Genomic DNA, 18,584 nt, shown 5'->3' with positions numbered 1-18,584 from the left:
AAAGTGCTGGCTCGTCCTCGTCCAAGTCCAACTCCATAAGTTGCAAAATATTTATGAGGATCTTATCTTCTCAGTGGCGTTACAAAACTTTAATTAAATGCTTATGACATCATTCACAAACAGATGCCTTTTTTTTTCCTCCAACTTATTATTAAAAATTTAAATAAAAATAATTATATAATTTTTTTTGTTTTGCTTTTAATAACTTGTTATCAATTTTCATAGCTTTTTAAAGGGGATAACAATTGACACTGGAGGTATCCCTTTATGGATTTTTTTTTTTTATAAAATTCAAGAGATTAAAGTTTTCTTCAATTGAATGATTGAACCTTCAAAATTTTTTTAATTAAATGAATCAAACTTTTATTTTTTTTATAAAACAGATTAAATTTTTGTTTATTTTATATTAGGTGTATTGAACAAACATAATTATCTTATTTTATTTTGTTTTCGAGATAAATTGATTAATTTGGTATATTTAATAATAAATAATAAAAGTTTTCATCAATAAAAAGTTGATCATTCAATACAAAATTTGACATTTCAATAGGAAAAATATGATAATTTATAATTTTGTCATCCCATTTTAATCTATCATGATATTAATATTCAATATTACTTTTCAATTATTGTGAAATTTCAAAAATAACTCTATTCAACCTTTTTCTAAAAGTTGGATGTCCGTCGATAGAATTTGACCTACGTATCAACCTAACATAGATAATTTTTGTTTTAGTCGTTAACAACATTTCATCAAAATATTAATTTAAATTAAAGATAAAAATATTTAATCATATTAATGTAGACAAACATTAATTATAAAAATATTAGTTTTAGCAATATCTAATGTGTGATAAATAAATATTAAAATGCTAACCTCATCCAAATCTATGGTTGATTTGATCCAATTTTGAATTCCTTTGTATTACCAGTAATTTTTTACCGGTCAAATGATATTTGCTACCCTGCGAGTACATACCTTTTCCATTGTTTTAATTTTTTTCCTTTTTAATTATGGCTGCCGGTATTAGAAGAATAATAATAATTAAAAAAAAAAAAAGTGCCGGTGATGGACGAAGAATTTTGGTGGGTGGGAACAAAATATTATGTAGAAAAATAAGTCAGGTTTAAATTTGGGACCATCTCAGTTGCACAAAATTCTCCTTTGAAAGGTCAAGTTTGGAAGTTAGTGTAAGTTTGATTATTGTGTCTCAAGTTTTATCGATTTGACAAAACTAGATCGGATTTTTCAGTTTTAAAAAAAAAAAAGAGAATTGTATAAATAATGATTGTAAACATATTTTTTGATGAATTTATACTTAGCAAAGTAAAATTACTAACTTAACAATAAATTAAAGACTAATTTACATCACCAAAAGGAAGAACATTCATCTGTACATAATACTTGTCCCACGAAAATTCAAGACCCAACATCATATGGATTATGTTTCTCAAGCGTATTTCCATGAAATATAATTATGTTCATAAACAAGAACACTAAGCCTGTGATATGAGCCACTAACTGCTATATTCAAATTGTCATGCTTTAATTTATTTGAATTCTATGTGTAAGCTCTTGCATTTAGGCTCAACATGTGGTGATTGATAAGGCTATAGAGGGGCTTGGATTGGTGTTTTCAACATGCAGAAAGGAGAAGGAGATTTAAGGGTTCAGTTGCACATACTCTTTCAACAGCAATAAGAGCAACGAGAACTGCAACAATAATGGTGACAAGAGGAGCAAGTAAAACAGCAGCAGGCAGGAGATGTTGAAGCCATTTTGTCAAACAACTGCTGGTTTGGGTTCTTCTGAACCTCTGCTTTTGGCGAACTGCCTTCTGGTCCCTCTGTTAAACTGAAGTAATCCATAAGAATTTAAGTCAATGAAGTTTAAAAGCTATAGCACTGCCGTAGAAGAAAAGAAAGTGTATGTGTGTTGACTGTTGAAGTTATATGGACAAGCATGAACATCTAAAACTAACAGTGCAATATATATATAAAAAATAAATTAGTACTTTATATTATGTTTTCCTTCATCTTAGACGCATTGTAAAAATAGGTATGAGAGAGATATGGTGAGAAGCATACGTGGTAGGAGTGGAAGAGTGACAGCACCATCTATATAGACTACAGTTCCAACAGTAGCAGAATGCCCAGCTACAATCAGAACAGTAGCAGCTTGGCCACATTAAGTAGCAGCTTGGCATTGAACAGTACCAGCAGGTGCAGCTACAATCAGAACAGTAGCATGATGGCCATGCACACCTCTTCCCTCTACTCATTCTGCAACAAAAAAAGCGACGGATTCACTTTCGTTGTTCTTCTTCTCTCTGTAATACAGGGCATATTCCTCATCCACCTTTGGAAACTTCCATAGTTCCATTACAATTATAATATGCATTAATGCAGGGTACCATGGACTTGTATAAACAATGTTCATGATCATACATGTAAATATCTACAAAGTGAAGGGTGCAGATAAAAGTAACATGACAGGAAGTACAATATTTTTCTCTTGAATGTTTGCTACTTAGTGCAAGTTCATCTGTTGTAAGTAGGCTGAACCAACATATATATAAGTTGCGCACATGGAAGTCTATAAGTGTTTTGAGACACTAGAACACTCTCATTTGTAAGAGAAATGATATTAACTTACATTGGAAATGCAAATGAGCGAGCACTATCATTTGAACGGCTGGAGACACTAGAACACTGCATTCCTTTGGTAGGTGGTCCCCTTTCATTACTTTGATCTTCTGTGTTATCTATTGTTGAAACCTTGATGCCATCATCCGACTCTCCAATTTCTTCACCCTTCTCCCATTCTAGACTCTTTCCCTCAATTTCCTCCACTGTAACAGAAGGGCTAAACTTAAGAAACTCACCTGACATGGGAATTTCACCAGACTTCAACACTTCTCCACCCAACATAAAAACATGGTCTCTGGAGGAACTGTTATTGCCTAAGTGAAGGCTAAACAGTGAATCATTAGAAGCAGCACTCCATTCCAGGGGTGATGAGGCTTTTCTTTCAAACACGGTTGATGGTATTCTAAGAGGATCATATCCCTCTGAACGGTCCATCACTTGGAGTGGGGGGGATTGTGTTGATGGCAAATCATATGCCAATGATTCATGTGTTTCTTGAGAAGATGAAGAGGGAACTGGAGACCCATTGTCAAGTTCTTTTGATCTTGAAGAGTTGCCAGTGATGGAAACATGTGTTGGTGCAGATTGAGAATCCAATTTAAGTTTGGGGGAGGAAGTAATATTGGTTCCTGACTTGCTAGGTCCTTCTATATCCTCTATGGCAAGATCCAATGACGATGTTGATGAAGATGAAGAAGAGTGTGTGCTTGACTTTTCATTACTTTCTTTTGATGTAGTCTCTGGATGCATTACCATATATATGTACTGCAATGAAAACTGTCAATAACAGCTGGATGTTTTTCTGAATGGTTACTGCTTTCACTCCCATCAACAGCTATCTTGAAATTACTTCTAATTCCGTTTCAATCAATAACCCTTGGGTCTTATACTCATTGGTTCCTGTCCAACTTATTAATTACTTTAGAATGTGTTTACTGGTTTGATGCAAACTGATGTCCCTGGATGACTGTCTTGACGCTTACTGCATCCAGTGTCATCTATAATCTCTGAATGTATACTTAATTTCTTATGCTTCTCCTTCTATCTACAGATCTCTTGACTGAAAAGTATTAACAGGATTCAGATTTCAGATTCAAAATGCCTTATGATTTTACCTTGAAATTCAATAACCAATATGAAAGGTGACATAGCAAATTTCGTAAGTGTTGAGACATCAGAGGAACTAAATGAGGTTTCAAGTGGAAATAAAAAGAATGGCATGTTAACAATGAAACTCACTTCAAAAACAGATGGGAAAATTTTCTTTTTAGACAAAAACCATGCATGTAAGAAGGCAAAGAGATTAAATTAGTTGCTGAAATATCAAGATATTTTTCTGGGCTAATTAATTGCAATCCAAGCTACAATTTTATATAAAAACCATCAGATAACTAAAATTGATGGTGGTACATATGGTAAAGGAAATAATACAGCAATAACATAAAAAAATAAATAACTTACAATACAATTTTTAAATCTAAGTATCTGGATACAATCAACGGAAAGGATCTCCAATTTCCCAATAGCCAAATTTGCATCTGGGTAATTTGTGCAATGACTCCCTACAACTAGCTTAACTTCATAAAATGCGTTAATTGAGCTATCTTATTCCTAAATTTCGAGTAGAAAAAACTTCCCCATAAATAATTCATAACGAAATAAACCTAACCCGCAATTTTTTTCCTTCAAGTGTTTACCATTTAACCATACCAAAGAAATTTAGGTTCTTTTAATTGTGATCGGGTCAGACTATCAGATTTAATTAATCAGCTTAATTCTTTATTTTGATCTTTTCTAAGATTCTTCGTCCTAAATAAGCACCCTTTAATCAGCTTATATTGTGTTCCAGAATACAAGTTAAACTTAAGTTAATGCTAAACCACGTTTGGCGTCTCTATATAGATATGAATTAAATTTTTTTTTTTTTAAAAAGACCTCATAAATGTTCTTAAATGTCGTTTTAATTGGCAGAAATCAACACGCCGGAAATGACACCGGCCACCTCCACCACCACCTCAAGGACGTAAATCTATAAATTAATTACCTATATTTATTTGAATTTAAAAAACATAAATAAACGAAGAAACATAAATCAAATTTAATCAGAAAACTTGGCACCTGAAAGACGTAAGTTTTGAATGAAAACTACGGAACACCGAATTTAACGTTCTCAAATGGTAAAGATGACTACTTCTTCTTGTTGTTGAATTTGAATTTTGCAATTCTGTTCTACTGAAGGAAGAAGAATAAGAAGAAAATCAAATGAAGTAAAAATTGAAAACGGAAATTAGGGTTTTTGGCAGGTTAGAAAAGCAATGATGGAAGGCGTTGAGAGACTTTAGGCATTTTTAGTTCTGTTTTTGTAACTAAATTGGACTGAGATTCGCGCCATATCCAACAACTCGCTGTCTCTTCGGTCATGATAAGAGGGAAGATCCGATACAGTCAACTATCTTCACTTTCTAAACTTAAGTCCTATGATTGTGTGCCACGTCATTAATGCAGGTTTTGTTATTTAACATAGGCCAAACAACTATGTCCCACCCAAGGTTTGACGTTTTCTCAAGTTTCCACCCTTTAACTATGGAAACACCAAACACCCACCCATGACCGGTTAGATTTAATAAAACCCTAACGGTGGTAAGGGTAAAATTGTTATTTTTGCTATAATATTAAAAATAAACTAAAATATAATCTAATTTTACCCCCCTAAACTTTAAAAACTAAATTTTTTCCTCAGTCTAAGTTTTAAAAAATGGCAGTTTCACCCTAGGGTTTGGTTTTGAAATCTCTGACGACCGTTTCGGCTCCATTGCCGACGGCCTCTCCTTCCGATAAATACTTTCCTCCCATTTGGAGGCTCGATCGGCTTCGTCTTCGCCTTAGGAGACGAAGAACTTCGTCGGGGAAGACAAAGATTCGTCTTCCCAGGCGAAGACGAAGCCGTCGTCTTCGTCTGGGAAGACGGTCCTCTTCCCAGAGGTCTTCTTCTGGGAAGACGATCGTCTTCCCAGACGAAGAACTTCGTCTCCCAAGGCGAAGACGAAGCCGATCGAGCCTCCAAATGGGAGAAAAACATTCACCGAAAGGAGAAGTTGCTTCGGGAGGGAGAGGTCGTCGGCAACGAAGCCGGAACGGTCATCGGAGATTTCAAAACCAAACCCTACGGTGAAACTGTCATTTTTTAAAACTTAAGCTGGGGGAGAATTTTAGTTTTTAAAGTTTAGGGGGATAAAAAGAGATAAAATTTTTAGGCGTTAGAGTTTTGTTAAATCTAACCGGTCATGGGTGGGTGTTTGGTGTTTCTATAGTTAAAGGGGGACATTTGAGAAAACATCAAACCTTGGGTGGAAAATAGTCGTTTGGCCTTTAACATATCATACTCAATATTGATAGCGGGATAGGTTGGGTAACTCAAGGGGTAATTGGTAAATTTCATAAATTTAGGTATCACTATGGACATTATCCAAATAACGTTGTAATTGTCAATAGGAGAAATGGTTAGTACCAGACATGTCCAACAGCCCGGTCGTGTTACAGTCCGTAATTCTGTCAGAGGTTTTTAGATCTGGCGGGTGAACTGGCCATAGAAAAATAAATTAATTAAAAATAAACAAGAAAATATATAATATAACGGATTCATCTATTAAAAAATATACATTAATCCGTTAAAAACTCATAAAATTACGGTTCGAAAAGTTATAGACCATGGTCCGAGCCTTCTCACGCTGTGTGTCGGACACAACTTATGGATATGGTAAACTGTAACAAACTCGACCCGACGGTAGATTTGATAACAACATAAAATGAATTTTACCATAACATTTTGAGATGATCTCCTTCTCAAATTATTATTATTATTAGAAAAAGAAGTAGTTGACGAGGTGTGGTGGTAGCACAGAAACCGCAGTTTCATAATCACCCATTTAACAGAAAGACAAACCCCTGCAACTGCAACTTCTTCACTTTTAAGATTGGAACATCATCTCTTCTCTCAATTGTTTTGACTGGTATATATGCTTTCCTTTCCTTTTAATTGTTTTTTTTTTCTGTTTTCACCCGGGTTATTTGCTTCTTCATGTATTTGCTTTTGTGGGGTTCTTTGATTACTTCTTGGTAAGTGTTCGCCATTTTTCGTCAGTTTTTTATTTGATGCTGTCATCTTAAAATGGTTGAGCGTAGTTGCTTGCTGGACTCTCCAGGTCTTGTTATTTTGCTTCCATGCCCCTATTTTTTGAGTTTGTTGATGTAGATGTTAAAATGTTTTATTTACGATTTGGGTTTGAGGTATCTAGTCAATGTATGGACTTTCAAATTATGGGTACTATTTTCGATTGATTTTTCGCATGTGCAGTCTCTCTCTCAGAGTAATTGAAGCTAAGAAGTTGAGTTGTAATGGAGTTATAGATTTGACAATTAGGCTTACGTTAGTTATTGCTCAAGTATCAATAAATAATAAATATGATATTCCTTTTCAACTATTTTTTTGCTACTTACAGAGCAAAATATGGTGAACTTGTTATATTAGTCTAGTTTGTTACAGTCCATGAAATCCTTTAAATATTTAGTAACTGAATTCAGTGTTTTCTTTTCTACCAGATACAATATCCAGGTTTTGCATCAGACATGCACATAGACCATGGATAACATTAGCATCAATAATTGTTGTTCTAGATGCATTCGACTACCTGCTCATTCAGACAATGTTGCATTTGTCTGAGAGAGGCGATTTGCAACCGATTAATGTGTACTTCTGTGTCAGGCCTAGGCAGTTGGCACCTAAAGCAGGAAATATTAAAATCCAATGTATGATTCACAGCAACCTTCTCCTTTTCTTCCAGCATCAGCTTCATCTAGTAGTACTGGCAGGACAAATTTAGATGTGAATGGAAGTCACGGGTCTAGTTTTTCAAGCACAAAGAAGAGAAGTCAGGGAAGTCGTTCATGGATAAAGATTGACCAAAATGGGACCTCAGAGATTTTGCAGCTTGATAAGGCTACTATAATGAAACACTGTTCGTTGCCAGCCAGGGATTTACGTCTTCTTGACCCCTTATTCATTTATCCATCAACCATATTAGGACGGGAAAAGGCTATTGTTGTCAGTCTTGAACAGATCAGGTGTATAATAACAGCTGATGAGGTTATTTTGATGAATTCTGTGGATGGTTGTGTTGTTCAGTACAATTTGGAATTTTGCAAACGCCTTCAGACCAACAAAGATCAAGCTGGTAAGTGCTACCTCTAGAAGTTACTGTTGTCAATGGCCAATTAAAATTTCTTGTAGCAACTACCGGCTATTAAGGAAGGCATATAAAGGCAAAGTGCTGGTGCATTCTGAATTCGCTTTTTAAATGCCAACATCATCTTTATAGTCCTTGCTATAAAGTACTGATTGGTGTCACTTTCTTACCAGACATATAATCTATTTGAATTTCTCAAATTATAGGAACTTACTACTGCATAAATTGCTTACAGTTTGTCCCAATTTTATTCAGATGACCTGCCATTTGAATTTAGGGCTCTGGAGCTGGCTTTGGAATTAACTTGCATGTCTCTTGATGCTCAGGTATAGTCTGCTTTGGTTGATAAGCGTGATATTTACTATGTTCTTATTCAAAATACTTGGATAGGATTTCTTTTATCTCCATAGTACTAATGGATGTACACTTATGTGTCCCATTCAGTAGAGTTTTTTAGGGCACAAGATTAAAGATATTCATTGTTGGAAGAATGAAGCAAGTGTTCAATTAATTGTCTTCAAAGCTGATGCAATTTAACTGCATCAACACAATGGTACTTCATGTATCAATTTGTACATAACCCGTTTAAGTAAATACTTTTTTGTGGGATTAACTATTATATTATTACGCTTTGAGAAAATGATAACAAAAAGAAATTTGAAACTGGAAAAGCCCAAAATAGCCTCATTCGAAACTTCAATTTTTGTCTAAACTGTGACATCATTGAGTTGTTTGATTTGATAGGTAAAAGAGCTGGAAATGGAGATATATCCAGTACTAGATGAACTAGCAACATCTATTAGCACTCTTAATCTGGAACGCGTCCGTAGATTGAAAGGCCACCTCCTTGCATTGACACAAAAAGTTCAGAAGGTTAAAACAACAGTATGTAGTCCTTTTGGAAATTTGTTTGTCTCATCTGTATATTATGACTTAAACTAATTTTTCAGGTACATGATGAGATAGAACATCTCATGGATGATGACAGTGACATGGCTGAGATGTACCTTACAGAGAAGAAACTGAGGTCGGAGGCTTATACCTCTAGTGATGTGTGTAGTCAGGCCAATTATTCTGGCGGGAACAGAGTGGCTTCAAAATCTGCACCTGTTTCACCAGTGGGATCAGCCAAGGGATCCCAGAAATTGCAAAGGGCATTTAGCAGTATTGTGAGTTCAAGCAAATATGGAAGCTTAATGAGCTCATCTAGTAGTGGGGAAAATATTGATCAACTCGAAATGTTACTTGAAGCATACTTTGTTTTTACTGACAATAATCTCAGCAAGTTGTTATCGGTAAGAGATCTGATCTTTTACTTTCACCCAAACATATATTTGAACCTTTTCAAATTTTGTAGGGGTTATTGGCAAAAAGCCTGCATTTTGCCAATATGGGATTGGTTTGGGCATGCCACTTTTTTTCAACCATTATAGCATTCCTTGTTTTGAAGGCTACTTAGCTCATCTCTATTACTTAGTGTCTTGTCTCTTCCGTTTATTTATGTTCATTTTCAGTAAATATCATATATTGGAAAGAGCAAGAAGAGAAGATGGACATGGGTGATACAGCAAGAGGTGAAAAGGCTAGGCTGCCTTTTTCAGGAAAAAAATTACCACACCTGACTCTTTTCCATGAATAATCACAAATTAAATTGATTTGTCTTCAAAAAGTCAACCTACCATTTTATCCCCTTGAGTACTAAATAGTAGGCTGCCTTCGCATACATAAAGATGGAATATTGTTTATTAAAAAGATAGAGCTTGGGTAAATACTGTTACTTAGAATACTGATTATTTATTGGTGGTGCAGCTAAAAGAATACATTGATGATACTGAAGACTTTATCAACATTAAATTGGTGAGTCATTACAGTATCCAGATTTTGTGGCATGACCTTTATATTGTCAAAGTAAAATTAAATTTTGCAGATCATTTATCTTTTCCTCTTTTACAAACAGGGCAACATTCAGAATCAACTAATTCAATTTGAGTTGCTTCTGACTTCAGCCACCTTTGTTGCTACAATATTTGCAGTTGTGACTGGAGTGTTTGGAATGAACTTTGCAGCTTCAATTTTTGATCACGCCAATGTATTCTATTGGGTTCTGATTATAACTGGTTTTACCTGCGGATTCATGTACCTGTCTTTCTTGTTGTATTTTAAACACAAGAAAGTCTTCCCATTGTAAACCACAGAAATGTCATCTGCTTTATTAAAAGCTTCAACGGTAGACATCTAAATTTTGATATCCTCTTGCTTAAACTTTAACTTCTTCAGGACTGTTTGTATCTTTACTGACTTGATCCTCGTTGTAATTTCTTAATTAGACTTGTATGTTTTTCCAGAGCTTCCTCAGACAAATTTATAACCATGAGTCATCATCCTCAATAGTTTTCTTCTCTGGAAGCTGTGCTTTGATGGGAACAAGATTCTGCATTGCCATACGAGTCTCTTTCCTTCCAAGGAATTACACTTTCCACTTCCATAGAATGCAACCTTTTCTGGCTATGCTCAAGAGCTGTTTCAAGTTCAATGATGAGTGCTTCTAGCCTTGACTGAATAACTTTATGAAGTCGAATACTTAACTCTTGAGGTGACACAGCATAGTTTTCTTTATCAGGTCGATCAGTGGATTTCCCTCTTACTTCATGGTCTGAATCAGATAAACCGCCTGGGTTCCCTTTGCCCTTTTCTAGTTTTAGATCACCATGAACAACATCTGTGTCAAAATCCGGATTCATCTGTAAACAAAAACCAGAGACTGTCAAATTCTTTGAATTTTGAACTTGTTTTAGACAAATCCAAAATGTATGCATCTTAATTAGGTATAATTCAGAAGCATCATTACCTCAACATAATCAGAAATATTGTCCAAGCTATATGTCCTCATGTTTATCTCCAACCTTTCCAGTTCTGCTTCAAGCTCAGCCTCAATTTTACTCATTGCCTCAGAACCTTTTGCTTCCTTATCATCTGGCTCCTGACCTTCACATTTGTTATATATATCGAATTCTTGTTCTGTGTATGAACCATGTGGTGTATCGCTGAGTACTGGATGTTCATTTGTTCTTAAGGGCTCAAAGGCCTCATTAATCTTAAGCTCCTTCACGTGTAGTAGTTCTTTCATCTCCAGCTCCTCATGTAAATCTCGAACCAAGTTCTCATTCTCCTTCAACTGCTTGTTTAAGCTTTCCATTTCACCTTTGTTTGCAAGAATGGTAGACATTGCACCAATACTTATCCCAAGGAAGAAGAGAAGCTTCGGATTGGGAAGTCCTGCAGGTATGCAGATTTAAGGAATCATAAAGTTGGAAGATGAAAAGATACATTCATAATACAATCTTGAATTTTCAGAGCAAAATGTTGGATTTATTTGCTAACAAAAGTAATATTCTTGTTCAGTGAAGTTGAAAATATACAATTTAATTCTTGAGAAGCAATAGACATCAATGCAGTATAAAATCTGAAAGACAGAAAACAACCTTGTGAAAAGAATGGTTGACTAGTTTTCCTCATCATGGACAATCGTCTGGATTGCCTCCGACTCTCTTGTTGAAGTTTCCTTTGTAACAGCTGCATCTCATTTTGCTCTAACCCATCTTCACTTTGAAGCTTATATTCTCCATTCTGTAGCCGCATCTTGCAGTTGGGATCACAACTAGCCCTATTGATTATCCGGCTCCAATCAGTTAACAACAATGGCCTCGCGGTTGGTATGCACTCCTCAGGAAGTGAATTACAAACATATTCCTCCATTGCAGCATACTCCATTAGCCTCTGAACTGTAAGGCTGCTTTCTAATGAATCAAGCTCAAGGGGTTCAAAAAAATTCCCACAATAGCTACTTCTAAGATGTCTAGATACATCAGAGAAGTTATTCTTTCCCTCCATTCCATTTCCAATTCCTTGAAGATTCTCATTTTCTCTTAACAATGTTGGAGAACTTGTTAATGAAAGCAAATTATAGTCGTCATTGTTCTCCACTTGCCTTTTTCCATGTATAAATAAGCCATCTACATCTAGTTGTTCATCGGCTAGTCTGCGCAAGGGGTTGGTCTGATCCCTTATTTGTTGCAGCAAGTTTCTGGATTCAGATTTCCTGTAAATTGAATCAAAGGAAGATGATGCAGATGAGGTTTCTCTATCATTAGATGTCAAGTTCCGCCAGTATTTGGCTATGTACCCGGCACCTGTAGCTGCTGCAACCACCCATAAATCCATATATTCTTTCCTCTTTTTTGATGAATAACACTAACCCAGCTTGTCAACCAACTTCATCGACAAGCATAGAAAAAGAAGAATGAAAAACTCAAGAAAAGACAGTTAATTTAGTTATTCTGGGAACATTTCATAAAAATCTAAACTCTGATCCAAATGGAACCAAGCTCACTAATGAAAAAACTCATAAAAATATAGGAGTGACATTATTCCTCAAGTTTGAAGGGCTAAAAATAGGAAAGACTGAGTGTGCTTTGTCTTAATGTGGAGAATTCTAGTTTTTGAAAAGCTTATGTTTGGCTCGTTTTGTTTTTCTGGAATTGCAGGCCACGAAAATACACATAATGGATTGTAGATACAGCAACAAATAAGAAGAAATTTTGTGGACTATAGAAAGTCTGTTGTCAGTATCCATTCCTTGGTTATCCACAGACCATACCATTGAATAAAATTAAAAATTTCACATTCTAACGTGCAGGTTGCTTTTTAATTTCCTTCTTCTTTGTTACAAAATTATTTATGAAAGAGCAGTGTTATGTGTATAATTTTTATGCACAAACAATAACGTGTCTTCATGTGATTAGCTAGTTAAAAATTAATAATAAAACAACACCTAATCATATGATAATACATTGTTATTTGTATACATAGTTTTATTGTTTAGGGTATTATCTTCCACTATTATGAACCCTATTATTTTATGAAATTATCCTCCACTATTATGATGCCTGGGCAACTATCAACAGTGCAAGCTAAAATGTCCCCGTGGTCCTGGGATATTCTGAAAGGTCATAAACCTTTCCATCCCTGCTTTTCTTCTAGTCGAACAAGAGATACGAATGATCAAATGCTGTAAGTTTTGCCAATGCATAGTCATAATCTTTATATAAACTCCACAAGGTTCGCAGAGTTGTAAATTCTGAAAGACTTGCACCACCACCACCAGCAACCACATATATTGTCCCGTTCAGGTGCCTTTATAATAGTGCTTCTCTTCATTGGTGCAGATATTCTGTAGATTGACTCCAATTATTAGCTAAACAGCTGTAGAATATAGATGGTATCCAATCTGTAAGGTAATGTGGAATACTGAATCTACCATGGAAAATGAATAGCCATAAATATAGCCAAAGGGAAATTATGCATGCGGGATAATGCTCAAGTTCGAAGCATAACAACCAACAACTCATTTTAAGAGAGATTTTTACAGATTGTTATTATAGAAAGTGAGAAAATTCTATCAGTATAGTATGTGAAAAGGAAACCATTTCAAGGTAAATGCTTTCAAGGATTTTCCCCCCTGTTTTCTTCAAGGAGAAACATATTTCTCGTCTGTTTTCTTAAATTTTATTTTTTAATATTTTGCCTGAAAAAGACAATTGAAATGTTTAATAAATTAAGGGAAAGCAGCATGACATAGCCGGGCATGAGGAGATTTATTAATATGTATCTTAAAATTTGAGGGCCTTCTCATAATTTGGATGTGAAAGATATTGGTCAATTATGGCACAAAACTATACTGAGTACAATTACACTCAGAATTGAGATAATGAAATTTCAGAAAGACTTTTAGCTGCCTGAGCTCAAATGCATCTATCAATTCTTCAAAACTTGTGCACACATTCTCTGCCTTGAATAAAAAGTGTCATCCACAAGAGAAGAAATCCTGCAATCCAAAAAACAAAGCAAACACACAAAATGGGAAAATGGGTAAGTTCACATTTCGCATAATGTGTTTGAACTTCGAACAAAAGGCTACTGCTACAGGACATCTGATTCTATCTTTCTTTATGGATTTGCTTTGCCTGGTGGGGAAATCACTCATGCACAAGTTTACAGTTTCACCAAATATGCAAGGCCATTAAATTGTTAATTGGTTTTGTCAGAGAACGTTTGATCTTTAAGCAAACTGTTAAGAGGCTAAAAAGTATAAACTGTTAAGAAAAGAAAATTCTTATGCAAGGTAAGACTTTTTGCAGAAAAGGATAAGGAGCATAAAGTCAAGAAAGAAAAAGGCATTGCCATTATTTACCTAAAGTATTCAACTTGATTTGAACTTTTGGCCCCCACGTCCCGCTCAAAGCATATCCTAATCAATGCAATTCCATATATCAGACAAGCATGCTAAAATTAGACTAAGAAAATTCAACAATACCCACATGCCTTGCTCAAGCTAACTTCATGGTTGAACAAACAAGTAGCGGCTTGAACTATTAACTTACCTATACCAAAGCAATTGGTGGTGGTGTTCCTTCCATTCCGGCAAATACAAGCAAATGACTCATCTAAACCAGTGAAGCCACACGAACCCCCACTGTTTTCACAATCCTTGCATGCATCAGAAGTATACGAATCATTGTATTGCAAAGAAATCCCATATTTCCATTTCATTGGATCACCCTCGCTGCCCCCAAACCCGTATATGGATGTATATGATGAGCATTGTAGCTTTGGGAGATCCAATGTGAATCCTGATCCAAGGCCAGTTGGTGACTCATAAACACAACAAGTGGATGCAGGTGCATTCTGTTGCAACCCAATTCCTGACACTCCTTTGCAAGAATACATTCCTCTGCAAACACGAGAACCGGAACCAGTGACACACAAATCTTCATCCGCATCAAAAACAGGTGATGTGCTGGAGCATCCTAGCAAAACAATGATATTGTCATCTGTAACAGAGAATGGACTGGCCCTGTCTAAGCTAAAGCTTCCAGAATTCTGCATTGAAGAACAAGTTGACATGAAGGGGTCTGTAACAATTATACTGTAGCTTGTGTAGTCAATAGAAGAAATATTGTAAATGCCAGTGCCAGTGGAGAATTCCAGACTCTCAGAGTTACATTTTATGTATCTAGCAAAGTCAGGATGCCCGCACCCAGATCCGGTGCCAAAGGGGAATTTCACAAAGATTGCACCACATGTGTCACGACATGTGCCATTAACTGGGATGGCAGGGACCGAGAACACAATATGAAGGAAGAAGAGCAAGAGCAAAATATTGATGAACAGCAATGGCCTTAGAGCAGGTGACATTGGTTAAGGTTTTGGAAGAATGGGAGACTGGTGAACATGAAAAATAGAGCTAACTAAGGAGTATTATTACTTTTAGAAGACAGTGATGAAAAGAAATGAGAAAGAGAATTCTTTTCGGTGGAGCAGATTATATTCAACATTCTCCCTTTTTTTCTTCCTAAAAAGCAGTGCCAGGCCAGCAATTATGTGGCTTCTAGCTATAAAGCAATATGCATTTTCATTAGGATTTAGAAGGGAGAGGCAAATTAGCATCTAATAGTCGATATGGTTGCAGCACTATTTGCGAATCAAATAATCACAAGGATATTCCTGTTCCCCGTTTCACACATCTAGGATGATCACAAAAGGATCACAAAAGTGCCGTGAAAATTACTCTTTTCAGTTTCCATGCATTATTTCGCCTAAAATTTTATCAGTTCAAATTTATCTTCAATGCCCTATACCAAATCAAAAAGTAAGCCAGGAGTAGCTTTTGGACAAACAAGCAATTTTTTATGTAAATGGAATTATTATCACTGGACTACACCCGCAGCAATGCCAATTAGATATAGCTTCTATTGATCCAAAAGTAACAGATCAAATCAACAACCAATCACAGTAGCCATTCAAACTGCTTACAGTAGGAGTCTTTCGGCACAATATATTTTCACATTTCATTATAAAAATTACATATGAAAGTATTATCCAGATGCAGATGTATTACTACATGCGCATCATTTAATGTAGAGAGGCATTCTTATTTGTTGCAGGATAATAACTACCTGCAACTTTCAAGAGAAAGTAGACACTCAAAAGAAATCTAAACTGAGCCCCTACAACTCAATTTTCCAGCTAACTCTTCCATCCATAATGCCTAAAGGTTCAATCTGCAGACAAAACTTTTGATTAATAGTTAGCCCATAAAACTTGAATTATCCTGATTTGCAATGAATATGACACTGTCCCTCCGTCACCATGTTGCAAATAAGCCACCCTCAGTAGGAGGAGGCATGGTAGGCAGAAGCCCAGACTCGGTGGATCACATGATCCCAACAGAGTAATAAGAGTTTTAGTCTTTCAAAGATTCCTCAGGTCATCCAGTGATGCTCAGCAAACACTAATTTTGGTATCCTAAGCAAAAACCATTGTCAATAAGGTATATATCAGGTGCTCCAAACAGAAAAATTCTGAAATTGTTCCAACTGCTGATGGTTGTATACCCTTCACTTGCATCTTTAACTGTCCAACAGCATCCCATAAGGCAGTAGCCACTATTAAACCCAAGTAGCAAAGTATCAAACTGTCACTCATTCCTATGACTTGGAATGTGAATGCAATTTGTAACTTAAAATTTATGCATTGAGACCAGCCCAGTTCTTGAAAGCAATGAGTGCTTCCATTTTCCGGAAGTTCCTCTTTCTCAACTTTGCTACTTTAAGCTTTTTATGGTTTTCCATATACGCTTGCTTGTACTTCCACTTATCAACAAATATCTTCATTTCTTGAGATTTTTCCACAACTTGCATCACTGCATCAAAGAAACCCCCTTTAACAAGAGCAAACAGGAATGCATCAACCAGATTGTGATCAAATTCAACCCCCTTCCCTCCATTAGTTGATATTTTTCGCTTAACCTCATTCCAAAGCATCAAAACACTGAAATAATTCTCTGCAGTCATGTAACCATTGATCAAGGACAAATAAGTTTGATCATTAGGCTCAAACCGTAGGAATATCATCCTTCTGAAAGTTCTCTTAGCATCTTCCAACCGCCCAGCTTTACAAAAGGCATGGACAATTGAATTCCAATCATGAGTCTTCACTTCAACTCGAGGGTCTTCAACAACTTCATCCAAAAATGCTGCCATTAATTCAGGACGATGGTTCTCCATCAAACCTGTCATTATAGTGAGGTAACTCCCCTTTAAGTTGGATATTCTTGCTTCTCTCATGTCCCTAAATAAAGAAAAAGCTGATTGGAAATCTTGACTCGTCATAGAAGCTTCTATCAGAGCATCGTAGCTATCAACATCTAATTGAAGCCCTGAACTACTAATATCCATAACTAGTTGAGTAGCTTCAGCTGTTCGATGCTCTTTGCAATAAGCTTTCAGAATTGGCACATAAATCCCAAGCCCAACAAAACAACCCCGAGCATTCATTTCATCAAGAATGCTGTGTGCCTTATCTGATAATCCTAGATTAACACAAGCATTAACAATACCAAAGCCAATGGACCTAACCACAACCAGCCCCGAAGGCTCCAACTTTTGAGCTTCAATAATCAAATTTGTTAATTCCTTAATACTTCCTTTTTGAAGAAATCCTTTAACCACTTCACAGTAAGTTTCTTCCCCAAAATTTGAACTTTCTCCTGTTCCTTCACTTAAAGTACGCAAGATAGTTCTCGAAACAGACTCTAAATTACCTGACTTAACATATCCATTAATCAAACGACGATAGAAGACAGTTTTGTTTGAGAAACCAAAACCGCCCATCAATTTCTCTAATTCAATTATCTTCTCTTGCAGCCCTTTTAATGCATATAAATAAGCAAGAAAACCAAAACTCGATTCATCTGGCCTAACACCTAACACTGACATAGTTTCTATAACTTTCTCAGCATCACTAACTGATTGAAGACCACAACAACACCCCTCTAATGCAGTGTTACAAGCATCTAAATCAGGCTTCATAAAATCCAACTTTTCATCCAAAGCAACCTTACAACATTCTTCGAAAACCCTCAAAAAACCAACAAAATTACCATTATTTCTACAGATATCAACAAGAAAATGACCCCACAATTCGAAAGGCATAAAATACCTGTTCTTAAACAAACACTTGAGTAAAGCAAAAGCAGGGGCAGCAGTGTTGGCAGATTTCAATGAACCCAAAAGGGTATGCACAGTTTGAAAATCTAAGAAACTGGGGTTTTTTTCAATAAGATAAACAACAGAGGCAAATGCCCTCTTCAGGTTGAGAGTGTCTTGGAAAGAGGAGAGGTGAGAAATGAGAGAGTTGGTGAGGGGTTTGGTTGGCAGTAAAGAGTTGTTGATGAGGGACTTAAAGTACTTCCAGGCCTCATCAGTGCTGTGGGTGAGGAGGGATTTCTGAAGAGAGATTTCTAGTTCACGGATGTGGTCTTGAGTTAGGGTTTGTTGCTGTTGTTGTTGGTTTGGGAAGTTGGAGGGGTTTTGCGATGGGGTTTTGGGTTTAAGGGCAAAGATGGAGGGTTGGAGGAAAGAGTAAAGTGATGGAATTTCGGGTGTAGAGGAGGAAGAGAAGAGTCTTCCTCGTATATGCAAGAACATTCTTTGTTCATCCAACAATCAATCTAGCTGCTGCCGGTGCTCAGTCTTTATTCCACGATCGTTACCAGAAAATTCAAGTGTGACATCCTTCTGATTAAAAACTTAACTTTCTAATAATAAAATTATTTGAGACAGGTCAAAGAGA

At 36.0% G+C, this 18,584-nt stretch overlaps 5 protein-coding genes across 11 annotated transcripts; 1 reads left to right on the top strand and 4 right to left on the bottom strand.

Annotated features, from left to right (window-relative positions):
* Nucleotides 1-1,289: 1,289 nt before the first annotated feature.
* LOC123214207 lies at nt 1,290-5,083 on the bottom strand. 2 transcript variants are annotated; one of them, XM_044633977.1, is made up of 4 exons: nt 4,768-5,083; nt 2,657-3,709; nt 2,089-2,283; nt 1,290-1,855 (listed from the first exon to the last, which is right to left on the bottom strand). In XM_044633977.1, the coding sequence occupies exons 2-4, from the start codon at nt 3,403-3,405 to the stop codon at nt 1,690-1,692; spliced, it is 1,110 nt and encodes a 369-aa protein (XP_044489912.1). In that variant the 5' UTR covers nt 3,406-3,709; nt 4,768-5,083; the 3' UTR covers nt 1,290-1,689. The 2 variants fall into 2 exon arrangements, with proteins under 2 accessions (XP_044489912.1, XP_044489913.1); XM_044633978.1 differs by lacking the exon at nt 2,089-2,283 and having other exon boundaries at nt 4,768-5,082.
* Nucleotides 5,084-6,456: 1,373 nt separating this feature from the next.
* LOC123214206 (magnesium transporter MRS2-5) lies at nt 6,457-10,692 on the top strand. Of its 6 annotated transcripts, none has more exons than XM_044633972.1 (8): nt 6,467-6,659; nt 7,249-7,880; nt 8,148-8,218; nt 8,637-8,777; nt 8,843-9,187; nt 9,702-9,749; nt 9,850-10,119; nt 10,238-10,692. In XM_044633972.1, the coding sequence occupies exons 2-7, from the start codon at nt 7,454-7,456 to the stop codon at nt 10,078-10,080; spliced, it is 1,263 nt and encodes a 420-aa protein (XP_044489907.1). In that variant the 5' UTR covers nt 6,467-6,659; nt 7,249-7,453; the 3' UTR covers nt 10,081-10,119; nt 10,238-10,692. The 6 variants fall into 6 exon arrangements, with proteins under 6 accessions (XP_044489910.1, XP_044489911.1, XP_044489907.1 ...); XM_044633973.1 differs by having other exon boundaries at nt 10,220-10,692; XM_044633976.1 differs by lacking the exon at nt 10,238-10,692 and having other exon boundaries at nt 6,462-6,659; nt 9,926-10,154.
* LOC123214205 lies at nt 10,277-12,523 on the bottom strand. Its single transcript, XM_044633970.1, has 3 exons — nt 11,375-12,523; nt 10,741-11,168; nt 10,277-10,633 (listed from the first exon to the last, which is right to left on the bottom strand). The coding sequence occupies exons 1-3, from the start codon at nt 12,111-12,113 to the stop codon at nt 10,277-10,279; spliced, it is 1,524 nt and encodes a 507-aa protein (XP_044489905.1). The 5' UTR covers nt 12,114-12,523.
* Nucleotides 12,524-13,510: 987 nt separating this feature from the next.
* On the bottom strand, nt 13,511-15,642 carry LOC123214790 (wall-associated receptor kinase-like 22). The gene is made up of 3 exons (XM_044634781.1): nt 14,333-15,642; nt 14,143-14,199; nt 13,511-13,776 (listed from the first exon to the last, which is right to left on the bottom strand). Exons 1-3 carry the CDS (start codon nt 15,144-15,146, stop codon nt 13,715-13,717), a joined length of 933 nt encoding a protein of 310 aa, XP_044490716.1. The 5' UTR covers nt 15,147-15,642; the 3' UTR covers nt 13,511-13,714.
* Nucleotides 15,643-15,774: 132 nt separating this feature from the next.
* LOC123214786 (pentatricopeptide repeat-containing protein At1g69290-like) lies at nt 15,775-18,574 on the bottom strand. Its single transcript, XM_044634772.1, has one exon. The coding sequence runs from the start codon at nt 18,437-18,439 to the stop codon at nt 16,478-16,480; it is 1,962 nt and encodes a 653-aa protein (XP_044490707.1). The 5' UTR covers nt 18,440-18,574; the 3' UTR covers nt 15,775-16,477.
* Between the last annotated feature and the right edge of the window lie 10 nt (nt 18,575-18,584).

Source organism: Mangifera indica, chromosome 4, assembly GCF_011075055.1.
Source record: "Mangifera indica cultivar Alphonso chromosome 4, CATAS_Mindica_2.1, whole genome shotgun sequence".
Classification (NCBI taxonomy): Eukaryota; Viridiplantae; Streptophyta; class Magnoliopsida; order Sapindales; family Anacardiaceae; genus Mangifera; species Mangifera indica.
This window is presented reverse-complemented; position numbering and strand designations above follow the sequence as displayed.

Excerpts from the sequence above, each read along its gene's own strand:
- LOC123214207 (XM_044633977.1), bottom strand. The coding sequence starts at position 3,405 with ATGGTAATGCATCCAGAGACTACATCAAAAGAAAGTAATGAAAAGTCA. Across the intron at positions 2,284-2,656 it reads CGCTCATTTGCATTTCCAAT|AATGAGTAGAGGGAAGAGGT; the intron begins GTAAGTTAATAT and ends TTTTTGTTGCAG. Across the intron at positions 1,856-2,088 it reads CACTCTTCCACTCCTACCAC|TTTAACAGAGGGACCAGAAG; the intron begins GTATGCTTCTCA and ends GGATTACTTCAG.
- LOC123214206 (XM_044633972.1), top strand. The coding sequence starts at position 7,454 with ATGTATGATTCACAGCAACCTTCTCCTTTTCTTCCAGCATCAGCTTCA. Across the intron at positions 8,219-8,636 it reads GCATGTCTCTTGATGCTCAG|GTAAAAGAGCTGGAAATGGA; the intron begins GTATAGTCTGCT and ends TTGATTTGATAG. Across the intron at positions 9,750-9,849 it reads ACTTTATCAACATTAAATTG|GGCAACATTCAGAATCAACT; the intron begins GTGAGTCATTAC and ends TTTTACAAACAG.
- LOC123214786 (XM_044634772.1), bottom strand. The coding sequence starts at position 18,439 with ATGTTCTTGCATATACGAGGAAGACTCTTCTCTTCCTCCTCTACACCC.
- LOC123214205 (XM_044633970.1), bottom strand. The coding sequence starts at position 12,113 with ATGGATTTATGGGTGGTTGCAGCAGCTACAGGTGCCGGGTACATAGCC. Across the intron at positions 11,169-11,374 it reads TCAACCATTCTTTTCACAAG|GACTTCCCAATCCGAAGCTT; the intron begins GTTGTTTTCTGT and ends GCATACCTGCAG. Across the intron at positions 10,634-10,740 it reads ATATTTCTGATTATGTTGAG|ATGAATCCGGATTTTGACAC; the intron begins GTAATGATGCTT and ends TTTTGTTTACAG.
- LOC123214790 (XM_044634781.1), bottom strand. The coding sequence starts at position 15,146 with ATGTCACCTGCTCTAAGGCCATTGCTGTTCATCAATATTTTGCTCTTG. Across the intron at positions 14,200-14,332 it reads CACCAATTGCTTTGGTATAG|GATATGCTTTGAGCGGGACG; the intron begins GTAAGTTAATAG and ends TGCATTGATTAG. Across the intron at positions 13,777-14,142 it reads AATCAAGTTGAATACTTTAG|GATTTCTTCTCTTGTGGATG; the intron begins GTAAATAATGGC and ends TTTGGATTGCAG.